Source organism: Myotis yumanensis, unplaced genomic scaffold, assembly GCF_028538775.1.
Source record: "Myotis yumanensis isolate MYYU_CA2020_CCGP unplaced genomic scaffold, mMyoYum1.0.hap1 SCAF_16, whole genome shotgun sequence".
Classification (NCBI taxonomy): domain Eukaryota; kingdom Metazoa; phylum Chordata; class Mammalia; order Chiroptera; family Vespertilionidae; genus Myotis; species Myotis yumanensis.
In genome coordinates this window covers 37,878,460-37,898,473 of record NW_027223767.1, presented here as the reverse complement: position 1 = coordinate 37,898,473, position 20,014 = coordinate 37,878,460, and the positions used below count along the sequence as shown (strand labels likewise).

The 20,014-nt window shown below is 44.3% G+C and overlaps 1 protein-coding gene across 7 annotated transcripts in view; it reads right to left on the bottom strand.

The window, feature by feature from the left end:
- ATP6V0A1 (ATPase H+ transporting V0 subunit a1) overlaps positions 1–20,014 on the bottom strand; it is a 53,949-nt gene that overhangs the window by 5,859 nt on the left and 28,076 nt on the right. For 2 of the 7 annotated variants that reach the window (XM_070394278.1, XM_070394281.1), the window contains exons 11-22: positions 18,772–18,922; positions 16,696–16,835; positions 16,223–16,377; positions 15,696–15,786; positions 12,532–12,650; positions 11,777–11,993; positions 11,302–11,409; positions 10,413–10,487; positions 6,423–6,530; positions 5,479–5,496; positions 1,666–1,783; positions 1,184–1,355 (exon numbers count right to left, since the gene is read on the bottom strand). In XM_070394278.1, the coding sequence (XP_070250379.1) occupies positions 1,184–1,355; positions 1,666–1,783; positions 5,479–5,496; positions 6,423–6,530; positions 10,413–10,487; positions 11,302–11,409; positions 11,777–11,993; positions 12,532–12,650; positions 15,696–15,786; positions 16,223–16,377; positions 16,696–16,835; positions 18,772–18,922 (1,472 nt within the window). The remainder of the gene's footprint in view (positions 1–1,183; positions 1,356–1,665; positions 1,784–5,478; positions 5,497–6,422; positions 6,531–10,412; positions 10,488–11,301; positions 11,410–11,776; positions 11,994–12,531; positions 12,651–15,695; positions 15,787–16,222; positions 16,378–16,695; positions 16,836–18,771; positions 18,923–20,014) is intronic. The other 5 variants (XM_070394282.1, XM_070394284.1, XM_070394283.1 and 2 more) reach the window with 3 other exon arrangements.

The window sequence follows — 20,014 nt, the reverse complement described above, 5'->3', positions numbered from 1 at the left end:
GGCTCAGCTACAACAAAGCCAGGAGGAAAGCCAAAGATAAGGGTGGGAAGAGAAGAGGTTTCAGGTTCAGATTCTGGGTTTTCTTCAGGTTTGGATTAGTGGTGAAAAGAGACATTCCAAGCCCCCCTCTGACCGTGAGGTCATGAACACCACAGATGATGTCATCTAGAGGTTCTTAAGGTCGGGTCAGTGGATCTGTGACCCCTAAACTGGTAAAACTGTGTGCTCACATGGGGGGAGGTATTGCTGTGGAGAGAGGGTCCAGGGCTTCCAGAGCCACTGGGGTTTGAGACCCAAAAAGGGAGAATCAGATCATAATGGAGGAAATGGAGAGTCAAAGGGGCTGGGTAGCCAGAAGTAGCACAGGCTACACAGTTTTAGTGTAAGTGTGTCCCATGCACATTTGGAAAATACTTACACTATAAGACAAAATCCCACCCAACTATTCACTGTTGATCTGAAATTCAAATTTGACAGGTGTTCTGTAATGTTTGCTGAATCTGGCAACCCTGCTTTGAGGTCACGCAGTCACAGTCCAGGCCAGACTCCAGCTCTCCCACTCCCTAGGCTGAGCTCCCTCCCCATGCAGGGCCATGAAGAGCCACAAACTACATCAAAGAAAACAAACCCACCTCAAACCTGCCCTCTGAAGCTGCTTCGGTGCACTGACATACACGCTAGGGAAGCAGGAAACCGCCCCCCCCCGCCCCCCCCCCCCCCCGAGCTGTCAGGGGTCCTCCTCAAAGATGCTGGCACAAGGCCAGAACCAGGGGACAAAACTGGGGTACACTGCTCCAGCATCTTCCTGGGCTTAGAACCTATTCCAGAGCTGTTCTCGTTGCTCTGCAGACAGGAGAAAGTTCTATGCCAGAGCAAACACACCCCAAGCAAACAAAAAATAAAACCCCAGCAGATCTTCTAAGCTACCACCAGGACCACTGCAGAGTGAGAGGCAGGGAGAGGGCGCCTGACAACACCCACCGAGAATTCTCCCCGGAGGCTCTGAAAGTGAGCTGTGCTTATCGGTGGGCATTTCCGGGAGCTCACTCCTAAGATAGGTCCTGGGTGTAATGATGGGAAAGCAGACACTTCCTAGTGCTCTGGATGCTGGACAGGAGCAAAGCTGCCCTCGGTGCAGCCAAGGACACGTCCCCATATCGCCTCCCCCCGCCGCTCCCCTCACCAGTGTAACCGCAGTGCGTGGAGGAAGGCCGAGAGGCCCTCCATGATCAGGAGGATGGCCACGGTCAGGGTGGCAAAGGCGATGAAGATGAAGAACAGCGCCAGACTTCCTGCCAAGCTCTTCACCTTCAGGCCCATGTGGATCACCATGGTCCACAGCACCTCCGACAGCTCTGGGGACAGGGGAGAGACACGACCTCTGGTTTATTCGGTGAGCAGCGCTGCGGGCCTTGCATTTTGCTCTGCCACCCTCCCCTGGAGTGCTCCTTGCATTCTGGTTTCCCACGACCTGAGTGGGACCACTGTGCATTGCTAACCCGGCGAAAGCGCTGACCCTCCCATCTGGACATCATTCTCTCTGGACTCCGGAGTCTGAATAATCCCAGAAACTTTTTGTAACTCCCACTCTCTTTAAGGCCCACCTGAGAGAGTGCCCAGAGAAGGGGAAAGCCATCGTTTTTGATCTGAGAGAAATACACTCACGTGCGTGGGCGAGGCTGAGGGCCCAGAGCCGCAGGTACGAGGCGGTGTTGGAGATGCAGCCCAGGCAGTACTCGATGGTGTGGATGGCCTGGTGCACCATCGTGTCTCCAAAGTCAAACTGCGGTGGGGAAGCCAGAGAGAAGACGTAAGGCTGGGGGATGTGTGAAGCCTGGGCTGTGCCACATGGCCCTTTGCGCTCCATGGGCCAGGAGCCCCCAGTGTTGAACTCCAGTGGTGACTTCAGCTATGCCGTCCCCTGAAATCCTGCCTGGCTTAGTCCCCAACTGGGACACCCCCATTTCCCTCAATACACTACATTTTAATGAACTACGTCTCCATGAGATTCTTCTCAACACATCTGTTTTTCTCTCCCGGCTAGCCTGTGAGCTTAAGTGGAGTGTCTGTGAAGTTGAGAGCGCTCGGAGAAAATGGCATTCCGGACTTTAAGGACCTTCCCTAGCCCACTCCCACCCGCTGGTGTGTGAAGTCCCCAAGTGGGAACACCGCTGTGAATAAGCCAGGGGAGTAGGAAGCCCCCCCTCCCCGCCCCCCGCTCTCAGTTGTCAGGCCCTAAACCTCCAGTCACTTCACTTAATTAGCTTAACAAACTACTGCACTCAAGATAACCAACCTCCTTTTTTTGTGTGACTTTTGCAAAGATGACATGGAAATTTTAGCAAAAGTTTTACCAATTCCACCCAGCTGGTGTGGTTCAGTAATTGAGTGTTGACCCATGAACTAGGAGGTCATGGTTTGATTCCTGGGCAGGGCACATGCCCGGGTTGTGGGCTTGATCCGCAGTGGGAGGCCTGCAGGAGGCAGCTGATGGATGATTCTCTCTCATCATTGATGTTTCTCTCTCTCTCTCTCTCCCTCTCCCTTCCTCTCTCTGAAATCAATAAAAACATATTAAAAAAAAAAAGTTTTACCAATTCCTACTTGGACAGTTGATTAAGACCAGATAGAATATCATTTGGTTTTTGTTTCTGTTTTCATCACACTCCCTTTCTCTGTTTTCCTTCAACATCCAAAATCATTTCCAGAATAAAGGGGTGGGGCTGGAACAAGCTTCCAGGAGTTCACATGCAGGACTCTGCAAGCTCGGGAGAAGCAAGCATTTTCAGGGGGAAGAATACAGATGCTTTGGAAGCACCCGATGCATTGTGTGGCCTCCCACTCTCCCAGGTGGAGAAACCAACAGTTACTCTAGAACAGGAGGTCGTTCCATCCTGGGGGCCTCTCCCTACAGCCCAGCCCAGAGCCCTAGGAGCAGAGGGACTCTGCAGCCTGCCCTGCCCTTGGTCAGAGTCTACTCTTCACTAGTTTCTTTTAGGACGCACAGGACTCCACACCCAGAGTACACCAGGACTGCCCTGCAAACACATGAGGTCAGGGAGAGCGGGGCTAACCCCACCAAGATGCACTCCCAGGCCATGTCTCAAGTCTAACGGTGTCACTACTCATCCCCCAGGAACCAAACCTGCCAATCAATCTTGACTGCCAGTCTTCGCTAAGGGACTGGGACCTGTAGCTTTTCCATTCTTAGTCTCTATTGGCCCCTTCCTTTCTAACTCCCCCTGAAAATGCTTGCTTCTCCCAGGCCTCCCAATTTTTTCCTGACTCATAGCAGACTAGCTGGTCCTCATGCCTCCAGACTGTGCCCCCTCCCCAATCCAGTATGTCCTCTAACATCTCCACTTCAGCAATCACATTTGTGGTGTCACTTTCAGCTTCACCACCCTCTGAGGGCCCCTTGTTGTCCAAACAATCTGTGGCTCATTTCTGCCAACCTCTAGTCTTCTCTCTCATGAGTCCCCCAACTCCTGACTCTGAGCTTCAGCCAAGCTGAATACCCGTTTAATCCCTAAGCGTGATGGGCTTGCAGGCCTCTGTGTCTTTATGATAACTATTCATACTGATGGTTCTGCATCTCCCTCTCTCTCCACAGAGATTAAGCTTAGCAATAATTTCCTTAGGGAGCCCTTTCCTGGTCTCCTCTTCCCACCCCCACTCTGTTTTTCAGGTGCCCCCTTTCTGTGTTCCCACAGCATCCTGGGCACACTATGATCACAGCATCTACCGCCCAGACTGTTTCCTCAATTTGTTTGGGAGCTCCTTGAAGGCAAGGACTGTGTTTTCCTTCTTTCAGTTTCTGTAGCATTGAACAGAGGCTTGACACGTGGAGGGTGAATGGATGGATGGATGGGTTGGATGAGCACATCTGGTGAGATGACACAGTAGGGAGAGGTGCCACTGATCCTTGCTGAATGGCTACAGTCTTCAAAGGTTTCCTAGACAATCATATGACCTGGCCCTGGTCTGCAACTGTACTGAGTACCCCCCAGGGAGAGGGACCGCTGCTCCCACTGGGCTGGAGCAATGACCTGTATGCGGCAAACAGGTTTTCCCAGCCAAGCAATATGGGGAAGTTCTGGGAGAAGTAGGCTGGATTTTTTAAGAATTCTGTTTTGTTTGAAATCTTTAGATAACTGTGACAGTTATCCAAATTTGTCTGTAGCAAACTAAACTGTGTATGTGTTTGATGAAGTGTTATGACTACTTAGGAAGCTATGAAAACCAGACCCTTAGGGATCTGGGGGGCCAGAGACTAGGGCAGCTGAATTACAGTCCATCTTGTTTCAATGTGCAACTCCCCTGGGACATGGCTGCAAATAAGGACTTTTCTGGCAATGACCATGGCATTTGGGTGCTCAGTTAGTGTGACATTTAGGAAGAGCAGTGTTGTCGGAGGAGATGTTACTGGGAGGGGCTGGGCTCCTCACTAACATGGAACACACTCCCACATCCCTTTCAGGCGGCCCAGCCAGAGACTGTGCACAGATGAGCGGTCCAGAGGAACACGAAGGTCCTGGATGCAGCAGCCTCTCAGCCTTTAGGAAGGCTGAGCACTGTGTGTTTTTACACAAAACAGCAACGATTTTTCCCATTCCTATCAGCTGCCCCCTTACAGAGACCAGGAGAGCCAGGGAAGGGAGGGGTTTATGGGTCTAAGTATTTCAGAGAGAAATTTGGGGGGGGAAGATGCAAACAGTGCAGCATGGCCTTTAAAAAACCCGGTTCCAAACTTGTCTATTGCTAAGTGAATTCTTGCTGAGCAAAAGGCCTTCTCCAGATGCAGCCTGAACATTTCGCCAACTTTCTTTCTATTCCCTGTTCCGATGCTCTGTGTGTGGCTAATATCGCAGATGGGTTGTTTTTTTTACTGGGATACATCTAAGAGGCAAAGCCTCCTTTTGAACGCTACTTCCCACCTGGGTCACACAGAGGTAGAGCTGACCCCAAGGCGAGGGTCCAGCAACTGTCACTTCAAGCATCATCAAGCTGATGAGGGCAGCAGGAAGAGGCTGGCTGCATCTCAGACAGGGAGGAAGGGGAAGCTTTACTCATAAGCACTCAGAGGACCAGGGAGGAAACAGCTACTCCCAGTGGCAGAGCGACCATACATAACATCACAGGAGAGGCAGGCAGAAGCCAATGGGATTTAACCCCCAAGGGGAGTCACTTCAAGAATGCCAATGTAGACATTACTTGTAGCTACTTACAAAGCCATTCTCAGAGGTATTAGATCAGCGAAGTCAATGAAACAAAGACAGAGGTGACCCACATGAGATGCAGTTAATGGAGATGAGCTTTTTCAGAACACAGATTCACGGACTGGTTAGAAATGCCAGTGAGATGCAGGGTACGCGGGTGTCATTGTGGCCCCCGGATGCAGCAGGGTCAGCAAAGTGATCACAAGGACGGGAAGACAAGCCCCAGATAAACATGAAGGCAAAGCAGCTTGTTTCTTACCGCTTCATCCTCGGTAGGCTTGAAAACACAAAGTTACACTTAGTGGGAAGCCGTGGCACACACAAGGTCAAGTCACGAACACAAGACTACCATTGCTTCGTGGGGAGGACGGGTAAGGTTAAGTGGGTCTAACATGTCGGAGGCAGCCTCCTCAGCATACAGGAAAGCAACATCAGCAGGATTCAGAGCAGTAAGACATATTTTTAAAAGGCACCCCTACCCTTGCAATTTCTTTTTTAAAAGGTCATACACATAGTGAAAGTGGTCAGTCAGACTAAAAAGTCCAGTCACCTGGGGTCCTCAACTCCTATTTGCTTTAAAAAGAATACAATGAATAGATGAAATCCAAAAGGTCAGAGGCTTGGTGCTATGAGTGGTTAGGCAAAGACTGTGAGTTTTAAAAAACTGAGCTTGGCGGTGATGGTGCAGGAAAAGTCTAGCTTAGCCTAACATTTTTCACGCTCCCTATAAAAAGTAGGCATTTTTAAAAGGCTCAAATGAAACCTCTGCAACAAGAGCACTTCGGGGAGACAGGACTTCCAAAGCATCAGGGGTTACAGTTCCAACTGGAAGCATCCTTGGAAGGCGCAAGGGATGCGGATGCTGCCTGCGTGGGCTGTGTTCCTGGTAGTAAGAGCTGGGAAGCTGGGGCCGACTCTGCCTCGGTGCCCAGGAGAGCAGTTGGTAATGGAGATCGGCATGCAACGCAGAACTTAAGAAGTGGAACAACAGAAAAAACTGCTGCGGGCTCTGCCGGCAACACCTGGAGTTTACGGGGGCCCCTCGGAAAAAGCTGAGGTGCCCTGAGAGGTCCAGAAGGCAGGCTGATCATTAGGATTAGATTTTCATTTTTTAAGGAGAAGACTGGAGCGAAGCCACTTAGGGACACAGACTAGGGCTGACCCAAAGTGGAAGGAGAGGAAGCCCACACCACTGGATCTTACCTCTTCTGCATCTTCTGAATGGGTGGAGAGCTGGTCATGCTGAATAATCTCAGCATCCTCCTCTGTCGGTCCGTTGCCCACCCTGATCCCACCAAAGTTGACAGTTCCCTACACACATGAACAGAAAGAGTAGAATTTGCCTGGGCTTTAATATGACATTTTGTGAGGTGGGGAAGGGCGATGGTTAGTACATACAAACCTCAGAAAAATATATATTCTAACAACAAAAGCAAAACCAGCTGGTCAAACAGCTAAGTAAAAACAAACCACTGTTCCCACCGCAGCCACCACCGCCCCAGCCCCAGCCCCAACTGCATTTACCAACTCGTCCCGACGGGAGGAAATATGCAGTTCTGCCTGCTGCACCCAGAGACACCAACCTTGCCTCGGTCAATGCTAATTAAGAATCCTGCTTGAATGGAAAAGCTTAATACGAACAGACTCTCACAGCAAGTGTAGCTCTATCTGCAAAGCTTTCAATGGCCTAAGTTTTCTTGAAACTGAACTAAAGAGTAGACTTTCTAAGAGGGAGGGGCACCGAATGACATGACGATTGTAACCTGGTCTGTCTGATAAGCTTTCAACAGGAGCCCCAAGAGTTCCAGCCACCTCTCCCAGAAATGTACTAGTGCTGGGCCTCTGCTCCGGAACAAAGGGAAGGGAAAGAAGCTTCATGTACGTCAGCTTCCTGCTAGAGAATACTGAGTTTACAAAAAGAAAGAGGCTCCTTTCCTTCCGTGGAGGACTCTGGAGTGAAAACAACTCTTTCCGGGCATGTGGGCAGATGCTGATGGGTGTGGCTTCTCACTTCCCAGGCATAGTTTTCAGTAGGGTCTCCAGAACCTGAATTTCTACGTCAACCTGCTTTGGAAAAGCTTAGGTTTATTGAGGCAAAAGGACTCTGTGGCTACAAAAACTAGGCAGAACTGGGATTAAGTCTGACCGATATTAATTAGTGCTAACCTGCCACAGAGTGAAAGGAGCTGAAGAAACAGCCCCTGGCCCTGGCCGGTGTTGCTCAGTTGGTTGAGCCTAGTCCCATGCACCAAAAGGTCGCTGGTTCGATTCCCAATCCGGGCACATGCCTGGATTGCAGGCTCAATCCCCAGTAGAGGGCATGCTGGAGGCAGCTGGTCAATGTTTCTCTTTCCCTCTCCCTACCTCTCTAAAGCCAATAAAAACATATTTTAAAAAAAGAAATAGCCCCTAGGCCCACTTCGTATGGTTTCTGTCTGGAGAACCAAACAAGGCAAGACTTGGAAGATTGTTCTCCTGCAAAACGGCCTGGGCAAGCAGCACAAACAATGTGTAAGCTGGTCTGGACAACTGCTTGGAGGTCCCCATGCACACCTTCGCCTGTTCTGTTACTGACCACCAGATCCCCGTGTGGACAAATGCTCTCTCTCCTAGCAGCGGTTCTCACATGCTGGGTAGAGAACCATTGCATCAGAGTCACCTTGCAAGCTGCGCTTCAGTACACAGAGACTCTCAAATACTACTCCCAGAAAGTGCAAATTCAGTAGGTCTGGGGTGGAACCTAGGAAATCTATATTAAAAATATATACCCTCAAGTACAAACTGTATAATCATTTTGATTGTTTATCAAAACTGAAAATGCATGCACCCTTTGAGACTCAGCAATCCAATCCCACCCACTATTGGGAACTTGTGTGTGAAATTTTATCAAGGATGTTCCCTGAATTGCTACTTGTAATAGCAAAGAACTGGGAACAATGAACACATCCATTAGTAAGAAAGTGATCACATAATTTTAGCAGATTCAGTAGAATGGCCTATGGAATGCTGGGCAACTATAAAAAAGAGTAAGAATAACTATGACACAATCTCCAAGATACACTAAATTTTTAATAACTTAATAAATCAAGGGACAAAATAGTGCTACAGTTTAAACACAATTCTGATGTGTCTCAAAAAATATACGTACATCCACATATGCACTTATCTCAGAAGATGATAGAAATTTGGAGGTAAAATGCTGTTAATAATACCCTGAAGGAGGAGAAGGGTTCTGGGGACAGGGAGGCTTTTGCTTTCAGTATTATTTGCATTTTTCTCCCCCGCCCCAAATTTTTATTGGAGCCAAACTGACAACATATGCTGGGGAGCAAGATCTCAAATGTTCCCTTATTTGCATTTTCTAACCAAGGTCACCTATTCCTTTAATTGTATTTTTTAATGTCAGTAGGGGATTCTCTGGGTCATAGGATTATAGACCATTTTTATTTTTTCTTCCACTTAACTGTTTTAATACCCTAAAAAAGAGATGTCAAGTTCACCAGGTAATTCTGATATGAAGTCAGATTCAGGAACCACTGAGGCCCTGGGCACCTCCAGGTCACACAAGTATTAACCTGACAACCCTCAAAAGATGAACTGGAAGGGCAACGAAGGGCATGGGTGACAGGAGAGGACTCCTGGGATGGGTTCTAGGGTACAGGAGGCAGGCTTCAAGGCACTAAAGCAGAAGGCTTCCCCCCACTAGAGGATAGAGTGAGGGGCAGATGGGTTAAGCCTCCCAGCTAGACACTAGCGACTGTCCTTTCAGAACACAGGGAATGAGAGTTTTAGGAAGGGGGATGAGACACACACAGACCAGCAGAAAAAAAACAACACTAAACTGTGACACAGGCTTACAGACAACCAAGAGGACACAGAACAGAACAAAAACAGATCCGTGTCATATCCTCAGCACTTGGGGTCAAGAATCCAGAGTCCTTGTTAGAGAGTTATCAACCTGATGCCTTTAGGCTGCTCTCCAGATGTTTGGCTAAAAAAACCAGTGGCCAAGAAGACCCTATGAATGTGGGGGTTTCTAGACTGGGGACTTTTAACTTGCATAGTATGAAACAAGAGGATGCCAGATTTAAAAGCATCAAGATTGATGCATCAGAAGCACACCTTAAAAACATTAAGACTAGCAGAAAGAGAGCCCATAGAAAGAATGTAAATACATGGATAGTTTGTATTTTAAGGGTTTTTAATATTTTTTTTCTTATAGGAAAAGAGAAAGTTCCTACTTGATAATAATTTAAGTAGCAATATTAAAATATCTTCTTATTCAAAATATCAGCCCTCTTAGACTAGTTCTAGAAGGATGATCATAGTTTTCAAAGTTTAAAGTGATCAGAAACACCTAATGAAGGAAATGGTTATCCATCTAAATATTTCATTTTCTTTTAAAGGAGTACGATGCTACTAGAACACAACAGTACATGAGTGATCACTACTGGTGACCCTTAAAAATCCTATAGATTCATTATATAGAATAGATTGTACTAGTTTAATATTAGGGCATTGTAAAATTTTGGTTAAGTGATGTTTTTAAGGACAGATATTGAAATGCTTAACATTCAAATTGCTGATACTGAATTATAAGCTAGTATTGGAAGAAGGAAAGATCAAAACAGAGATGACTCTGGTTATTACCCCAGATGTGCAAGACACACAAGACACATGGCAGAGCGGAGTTCTCACTGGAGCAGCCGAGGACGTGAGGGCAGACATGTATAAGCTTCCAATGGAAGGAGACTAAGTCACAGCTAAAATGGGCCAAATGTCCAAGCATCTTCGGAAGCAGACCTTTAAGTGTCGGGAAATCAAGAATCACAGAGATGCTCTTGCTCCGGGCTGAAAAATCACCCAATACATGGTCACAAAATACAGACATGAAAGTGGATGGGTCTAAGAGCGCCATCTTGGATTAAGATGATGGGACCCGGAGAGGGTACAACAGCCACTCTGCTTCCATAACCATGACTGTACTTACATATCTGAATAGAAACTTAGTAGACCAAGGGGAAAGATGATATCAGAATCTACTCATAAGAGGTGGAACTCTTTTCTGTCGTCTCAATGAGTAACAAGAGCACACATGTCCCACGCTCTCAATATAGTTAACAAGAATTCTGCTGCACTGTTTGCCACCTCTTTACACAAAATGTGATGGTTTGTTGGTTTAAATTCACTCACTGTTGCAGCCGCTGCTGCCTCTAGTCCCTGTTGGCTCGGGGTTGGGCTGACTGGGGCCTCCACAGGTTGCCCTTCCTGATAGTGAAGGGAAGAAAAGAGGAAGGGAGAAGAAAACAAAAGAGGGAGGGAGTGAAGGGGGAGACGAATGCAGGGGACATGGAAGGGTGAAGATGGTCAGAAAAGGGAGAAGGAGGGTCTTGTAACTCAGCTGCTCTCCAACAGGAATAATAATCTAACAGCCATATGAGAGTCATGCAAAAAGATCTTTTGGATTTTACCACAGTGTAATAAGTAAGCATTACTGCATAGCGAGAAGTGAACATTTGGCAACTTAAGCGTGTGTGTGTGTGTGTGTGTGTGTGTGTGTGTAGAATTCACATGCACACATACATTAAGTAAACACAAGTATGTGTGCTGCTCTTTACAAAGAAAAAACAACATGCTTCAAGCCAAATCTTTCCCCCGGGTGTTTTGGTTGGTGAGAGCATCACGGTCTTATTTCAAAAGAAAATGTCTCGGTGTCAGCCCTGTGGTTGCCCAAACCACATGAGGGTTCACACGGCTGCAGCTCTCGCTGCCTTGTTGTGTCTGATGCTGCATCTAGACAGGCCCAGACCTGGATTTTGCTGAGCACAGCATGAGCAAACATGACCAGGAAAGGTAAACACTTATGACTTATTCTCTATACCCGAGCTACTCAAAGCTGAATCCAGATGTCCAGGCAACAAAAACACTTTTTGATTTCAGCAGGTCCAGTGCTCATGCTGGGATATGACACAAACGCACTTTAAGAGTATATAGACTTATGCACAATTCATTAGATCCCATGAGGAATTGTCTTGATCTTAAAAATATATATAGTAACTTTCAGCAACAGAAATATACCCACCAAATGCTTCCTCCTCAAATACTGATGGCGAAGGACCAGCGGTTTAAACAGTAGCATCCATGGTACACACAGCAATGCGACCACAACTAGGAAACACTGAACTCCTTTCTGCAAAGGACAAGGCACATCACATTAATCAAACATGCAGTTTCCAATTCCAGCACAAATTACCCCCCAAACAGTACTTTCTTACTGACTTGTGAATAATGCTATCCAGATTCTCAAAATAATTAGCAGATGTGGCAAAGCCCAGGAATTGTCCCATAGGACGAGAGCTATTATTCTACCCTTTCTGATACAAAAATTACAGTAGACCCTCCCAAGAAAGGAGGACAGGCTGAATTTAGATCTGGATGCATGAATTGAAAACCAAATCCTACCAAAAGGGATTTAAGTTTTTTTTAGGGTAACAGAAACATCTAACTTCCTGACCTAGGATAACCACCTAAGACAGTCCACTTCTGGGCTGACGCACCTGCCCAGAATATAGCATTGAATTATGAATGTCCTCGTAGTTAAAGACGAACATGTTTATGAAATGGATCAGAAGGCTTGGTGCTTTCTCAGATGTAAAAGCGTCATAAGCCGTCCACTTGTAAAAAATAAGGATAACCAAGTAGCCAAACAAAGAGGTCATGAAGATTATTTCAGGAATAAACCCAAAGTAGATATTCAGGGGCTTCTTGAAATAGCTATAAACGAAGAGAGAAAAAAAACGTGAGAAGTGAACAGACCCAGGGCCACCCCTACACCCAGTGGAGCCCTCACTGAATTTTCTCCTATGGCTCCTTCAATTCTGTCTTTATTACTTTAAGAAGCAAGAGCCAGAAGCACTGGAGGCAACAGAGACAAACAGGATTAACGCTGACTTCCAGACTTTTGGACCTTGAACAGTTCCAGTACCATCCTCTCCATTCTCCCATGAGAGAGAGACTGGAAAATCTAGTACATTCCAAGACACAGTTCAAAATTTCATGCAAGTTACACATCAAGGAAAAAAATAATTCACTCATTTTGATGAAAATTACACAAGGTTCTCTCAAAGATCTTCACTGCAATTGTAAATTTTTAAGGGACTAATATTAAGTAAGCCCCATTTCTTAAAAGCACTTTTTTAACACAGAACAGGGTTCTGAGTTACTAATCCCTCCCCCCAAATGCCATGAATTTCTTAGGCAAAAGCATTACCTAAACTAAGCACATTCTTATGACAGAAACACAGCGACTCACATATGGTTAAAAAGGCTCAGACCGACTCCAAACATCATGTGGATGATACCAAGGATAACGGACATCTTCATCTTAAAGGAGTTGAGGAAGGTCAGTTTATTAGTAGCAATGTTCCAAATCTGTCACAACCCAAGGAAACAAAAGGGTATTACAAAGAGTGCTCAAATGGAAAAATAGTCACCCATTTAAAAAATAGGGTTGTTTTTTAATTATGGAAAATTCTAAACACATTCTTAAGTAGAGAGAATAGTATAACAGACAACTCCCACATGGACATCATCTATTTTCAACAATTATTATTCACCTATGCACTCTTGGTCAATCTGGCTCCATCATACCCCCAACCCACTCCCCACCTCCATATTATTCTGAAGCAAAATCCAGGTACCATATAATTTTACTGTAAATATTTCAGTGCAGATCTCTAAAAAGGATTCATTTTAAGAACATGACCACAATATTATTCACACCCTAAAACAGTAACAATGATTCCTTAATATCATGAAATATATAGTCAACATTCAAACTTCCCTGGATTATGTCCAAATGCTTTTTAATAACTCATTTATTCAAAGTAAGGTCCAGACAAGGCCTATACACCGTGACTGTTGATATAGCTTTAAAGTCTTAATCTATAGGTTTTCCCTCCAGCTCTCATTTTTTATTCCTTACAAAATATTTGTTGAAGAAATTGGGTCAGTTACCCGGTTATGTGTAGATGTTTCCACAATCTTGTGTTTTACTGATCATGTCCCTGTGGTGCTGTCGGTCCATCTACTTTTTTTTTTTTTTAAAGAAGCTTTATTTGTTTATTTTTAAATATATTTTTATGATTTCAGAGAAGAAGGGAGAGGGAGAGAGAGAAACCATCAATGATGAGAGAGAATTATTTTTCAGCCTGCACTCCCCCTACTGGGGATGGAGCCCGCAACCCAGGCATGTGCCCTTGACTGGAATCGAACCGGGCCCATTTAGTCCCCAGGCGGACACTCTATCCACGGAGCCAAACTGGCTAGGGCAGTCCATCTACTTTTTAAATATTAATTGCCTTAAGCTTTATCCCCTAAGGCCTGGATGCCTGTAATACTTTCCTGACAGTTCTGCTGCCAGATAACATGGCCATCAGATAACATTTCCTAAATTCTGACTCTGACGCAGTCATTTCCCTGAGCCAAAACCTCCCCCTGAATCCCCACCATCATCTCTAGGCTAAAATGCAAAACCTGTAGCCTGACAAGCAGGATCTTCTACCATCCAGCCTCTGAATGGCCTCTTCGCGAAGCTGATTCTCAGTGACCTCTAACCTGAAAAGTTGTGACTCGTTCTCTCTCCAGCCCAATCTCACCTGAAATTCAGCTCTACGACTCCAACCGCCTGACTGACATTTTTCTGAGTGTCCCCCCCAGTCACTTCAAACCCAGTACCTACCCTGTAAGTATCCAATGGAATATCTACAAAAAAAACTTTGTAACTACAGAAACTATATAAATGTGAAGAAATGTTATTAGACTCTAAACTACTTGAGGGCAGGAATATGTCTTAAAGTTCTGTGTTTCCCCCAGAAGGCACTATGCCTTGAGACAATAGGGATTCATAGACATTTGTCAAATGCATATGTAACATGTTATTAAACTTCTCCAAGCCTGTTTCCTTATCTGTATAATAGAGATAGCATCATCTACCCGATAAATTAAGGATAAATCAGATATGCTGAGGGCTCAGGACATATTTCTGGCCCATAGTAAGCATTTCAGTAACATTAACTTCTCTAATAATTAAAATAATCAACTCTGTATCTCCCCACTTTTTTTTTTTTTTTGCAAACACTTCTCCTCACCTATAACAATCTGAAGTATTTTTAAAGGCAGATTATTTCCCATTTTATTTTATTATTATTATTAATCCTCACCCGAGGATATTTTTCCATTGACTTTTTAAAAAAATGTGTGTGTGTGTATATGTATATGTGCATATATATATATATATATATATAAAATATTTATTGATTATATATATATATTTTAAAAAATATATTTTATTGATATTTTTACAGAGAGGAAGGGGGGGGGATTAGAGAGTTAGAAACATCGATGGGAGAGAAACATCGATCAGCTGCCTCCTGCACACCTCCTACTGGGGATGTGCCTGCAACCAAGGTACATGCCCTTGACTGGAATTGAACCTGGGACCTTTCAGTCTGCAGGCTGATGCTCTATCCACTGAGCCAAACCAGTTAGGGCAATTATATATATATTGATTTAAATATGTCTTTGTTGATTTCAGAGAGGAAGGGAGAGGGAGAGAGAGATAGAAACATCAATGATGAGAGAGAATCATGGATCAGCTGCCTCCAGCACCCCCCACCCCACTAGGGATCAAGCCCGCAACCCGGGCATGTGCCCTTGACAGGAATTGAACCTGGGACCCTGAGAAACATGGATGTAAGAGAAACCCATCGATTGGTTGCCTCCTGCAGAAGCCCTGACCAGGATCTGGGTGGGGGAGGAGCCTGCAACCAAGGTATGTGCCCTTTACTGGAATTGAACCCTTTGGTCTGCAGGTCAATGCTCTAGCCACTGAGCCAAACAAGCTAGGAACAATTTATTTCCCATTTTAATAAGAAACCTTAATCTCTCTGGGCCATAATGTTTCCCACCTGAAATTTTATAATCGTTACTGTCTAACACTTATTCTTCAGTTCCTCTACCCCCTTTCTTAGGGCACACAAAACAAAAGATTTAATCACACTTATTTGTCTAAGTATTTGAAAAAAAATAATTAAATTCTGGGATAAGTTCTTATAGTATGTAAAGATAAGAATAGAAGTTGAAACCCAGAGGGAAGAGCTATTTCTGTTCTGTGAAAAAGACAAACAAATTAAGTTAAATAAACTAAATTGGGAAGAAGTCTTGAAAATCAATCTTCCCAGAGTAAATATTACTAACCACCTCTGAAATTAGCAATGCAGGAAAAATTATTTTGGCTTCCCAAGGCACTTGGGTCTTTTATGGCTTTGAAGTACACTGAACAGATAAACCAAGGATTTCCAAAAATATATATGTCAACTAAAAACCAAATAACTATTTATCTTCACTTTATTCTCTCACTTTAGGGTCACAATTTAACATTTTAGTGTTAGACATATAGGAGAGAAGTGCTCTTACTGGATCGATGCCAAAAGGGTATGGTCCACCAAAAACTCCAGGGACAGCTGGGTCCAACTGGAGCACAGGGTTCCCCCGAAGCGTCTCCTCCCTAAATTAGGAGAAAAGTTGTATTTATTTTTTTTATCAACAGAAACTGACCCCAAAAGAAACTACTCTAGCTATCTCATCTCTTCAATAAAAAGAATAGGGACGAGCATCTAAGATGAGAAGGGATCAGAGATAACAACAACAACAAACTTAAACACATACACACGGGAATTTGGAGAATCTGCTTTTAATCTATAAAAATAATCAATATGAAAAAAAAAAAATAATCAATATGCCTATTTTAGCCTTAGCTCCTTGAGACTGCTGAGCAAACCACAAAGTTTGTGGAGGATAAATAAGAGGAGACGCTGCATTCTTCTGAAACAGAGACATCGCCAACCAGCTCCTAAAGAAGTGTTAGTTTACCACTTGTCTGGAAAATCAGAGGTGAATATGAAAGGAATAAGCTTTGACTTTTAGCTTCTTTTGCAACTTACGTCCAATTAGATATGAACATTGGCCGTACGCTCCAGGATGATCCAAAGATATTGAGAGACTTGGAAAAGCAATCGTTGTAGATGAGGCCAGTGTAGATGGAGAACACACCCATCAACAGAATAATGTACCGTCCGCTGAACACAGTGCTAAACATCTGGGAACCAAGAAGAAAGAAAGAAGTCAATGAAATGTACTTGCTGTAGCTCATGTTGGGACAATGTTGTTTAGAAAACACTATACCCTTCCCTTCATACCACTTAACCCCATCCTGGGTCAGAGAGCTTGAAGTAAAGATCAAAATACAATGCAAATAAGAAATTCACTTTCATAGCATGTGGTCTCTTTAAGTGTTAAAATGAATATAACTTCTCTACAAATTCATGACAGAAGACTTCCAGATCATAATTTTCATAATGAATGCTTGAGGAATTATAAAATTTCAGTCTACTGCAAGATGTAACTCAAACATTACCTCATTCTCATTCTTCTGGGAGAGGATCCGGCTCTCCCTTAACACCATCCATACAGCAAACAGGGTCATCAAAATGCCATGGCCAAAGTCCCCAAACATCACAGCAAATAGGAAAGGGAAAGTGATGATGGTATATGGAGCTATAAAGAAACCAAAGGATGTCAGATGGGTACCAGACTTACTGGGATGATCACTTTGTAAGGTGTATAAATGTCTAATCACTATGTTGTGCACCTGAAACTAATATAGTGATGTATGTCAACTGTAATAAAAAATTAATAAAAAAAAACAAGGGGGAGAGAATGGGCGATATCTATAATACTATCAACAATAAAAAATATCCTATATAATAAAAGCCTAATATGCTAAGTGTCCGGTCATCCATTCAACCAATCAAAGCATAATATGCTAATGATATGCTAAGGCAGCTCAACCGCTCACTATGACATGAACTGGCCACCAGGGGGCAGACAGTTGATGGTCGACCAGTTGCTATGCTGCGCACTGATCACCAGGGGGCAGATGCTCAACGCAGGAGCTGCCCTCTGGTGGTCAGTGCGCTCCCATGGGGGAAGCGCTGCTCAGCCAGAAGCCAGGCTCATGGCTGGCGAGCACAGTGGTGGTGGCAGCGCTAAGGATGTCTGAATGACAGCTTAGGCCTGCTCCCCTAAGCTGTCAGTCGGACATCCCCGAGGGTTCCCGGACTGCGAGAGGGTGTAGGCCAGGTTGAGGGACACCCCGCCCCCCGCAGTGCATGAATTTCGTGCACTGGGCCTCTAGTATTAAAATAAAGCAAAGAGGGACAGAATGGGGACATCTGTAATAGTGTCAACAATAAAAATAAAGTAAAAATTGTTTTAATTAAAAAAAAAAAAGAGGAAAAAGACAAAGCACAGAAAACCATAACAACTCCCAACCCACCACATTCCTCTCTGTATGCTAAGGTCAATATAAGGTGACTTTGCACTCCCAGAGAAAATCTTCCCTGGCACTGTGCACCTCACAAAGTAGCTCTGATAACATCTGAGCTACAGCTAGAGTTTTAAACAAAGAACACAGGAAGTGAAAGCTTTGCCTCTAGCACTGGCAACAATGTGGTTTGTTCTCTAATTCCTTTTTCCTAGTCCCTGGGTCACTGCTCCTGGAGCAGGCAGCTTTCTTCTCTGTGCAGCAACCATTTCCCAGCTGAATAAAGCGACTGGGTAAGCAGGAGAAAGCCCAGCACCCGGGGCAAAGCAGGTCCGGAAGAAGGCTCCAGCTGAAAATGAATTCTGACTCTTGACTTAATAATTAACTCTCCAAACAGAGGAGAAATCTGCTTTGTGCCTAACATGGTCAATAATTGCTATATTTTCTCTAACCTGGAACAGGGAAGCCATTTTAAAATATCAGATATCTTGGGAAAAAAACTTTTGCTTAAAGCAGTTCCTACAAATGGTGTGCTAGAGAAAGCCAGGTGTTTTATATCTGCAAAACATATACGCAGAAAAATCCAATCCACAGAGCTCATGCCTATAAAACCACCTCTTTTTTTAATATGTAAGATTTTTCTCCCTTTGATGGGAACTTGAATGAGGTAATTTCTATAATTCTTTCAAATTTTAATAATAAAAATTATGAAAATTTTACACAGTCAAATTTTGCTTCATAATCAACGAAGTTCTCCAAATAACCTGTTCTGTAAAAAACAGAGGAGTTAAATGGGCACCTCTTCACAGGAGTTACACTCGTGCTGAGGTCTTGACATCTTTCGTTTTAAGCCAGTTGTTAAGAGCATTTAAAGTGAGGCATTAAAAGATAAAACGAACAGCCGGCCGGCGTGGCTCTGTGGTTGAGCATAGACCTATGAACCAGGAAGTCATGGTTCGATTCCTGGTCAGGGCACATGCCATCAGTTGTGGGCTTGATCCCCAGTGTGAGGTGTGCAGGAGGCAGCCAATCGAAGATTCTCTCTCATCACTGATGTTTCTCTCTCTCTCTCCCCCTCTCTGAATAAAAATATATATATTTAAAAGTATATATATGACAAGCAAAAAATAAAACCTCTGGAGGGAAACGATGCAAGCTTTTTTTTACCTGGATTTATCTCTCGGTAAGTCCCAATTCCATAAGCATCTACTATGTTCTGAAAGCCATATGTGAACTTGTTCGTTTTGTTATAGGTTGGGGGAGTCTGGTTTGTCTGCATCCTGTTCAAAATGGAGGGCACGGTGGACCCACTGTGCTCCTGGCAAACATTAAGCACATATATCAAATTAGGTCATGCTCCTAAATGTGGTGATCTTACACAGGCATGCATATTATCAAAACCCACCCACCTGTATGCATAAAACGTGTGTCTTTTATTTTATGTAAATTGTATCTCAATCTTCCCCAGTCTTTGGGGAAACTGGAACCAGGTAGAAAATTTACAATGAAAGATTTAAATTAAGTCTTGGGAAGAAAATCCTTAATGTAAAAAAACGTTTAATTCTAAAATATGTAACCAAAGTAACCATGGAACCTCTTTCTCTGGAGACATCCTCACCTGCCTTCCTAGGACTATCATTGTTCTCTCCTCTGTTTATGGAGGAAGCAACGTACATCCTCTGACTTTCCTCCCTCACCACCTGCTCTAAACTCCCGAATCCTTGCAGTCTAGCTGAGCACGCTTATTCAAAGTGGCTGCTGGTCACCAGACCCAAAGGTCTTTTCTCCCATATGCAAGCCCCTGACTCTTTCTGGGTGAAAACCTTGATTCCACAGGAGTCCCCTCCTGCTCACTAACCACGCTTTTTATGTCTTTGCTGGCTTTTCCTCCTCTGATTATCCCAAAACAGTGCAGGGCCCCAAAGGTCCTGTCTTTAGCTTCCTTACTTTCCTTCTTTGAGGTCTCACTCCCTTCCACTCTCATGAATCCACACCTTTCATTGTGCCTTTTCTATCAAGAACCTGTCCTATCCTGCTTGACATTTCCGTGTGGATCTGTCCAGCCTCTCGATGTGATTGAAACTGAACTTACCATTTTCCCCCTAAGTTTCTCTTGCTGAACTTTTACTTCCATTAATGGAACCATTATCCTACCAGGCACCCAGCTTTGATGCCTCAGAAACATTTATGTTTATTTCTTCTTGTACTGCTCCCACACGTTGCTAAAAACCAAGTTTACCTAATGATTCTTCCTTCAGAATGTCTCACAAATTCATCATTATTTTCTTTTCCTATTGTCAGTTCTTACCTCAGGGGCCCTTACAGTTTACTACTCTGTGTTTAACATAATTTCCTAATTGACCCCCACCTATAGACTCTCTACTCCCCAATCCAACCAAGATACTATCAA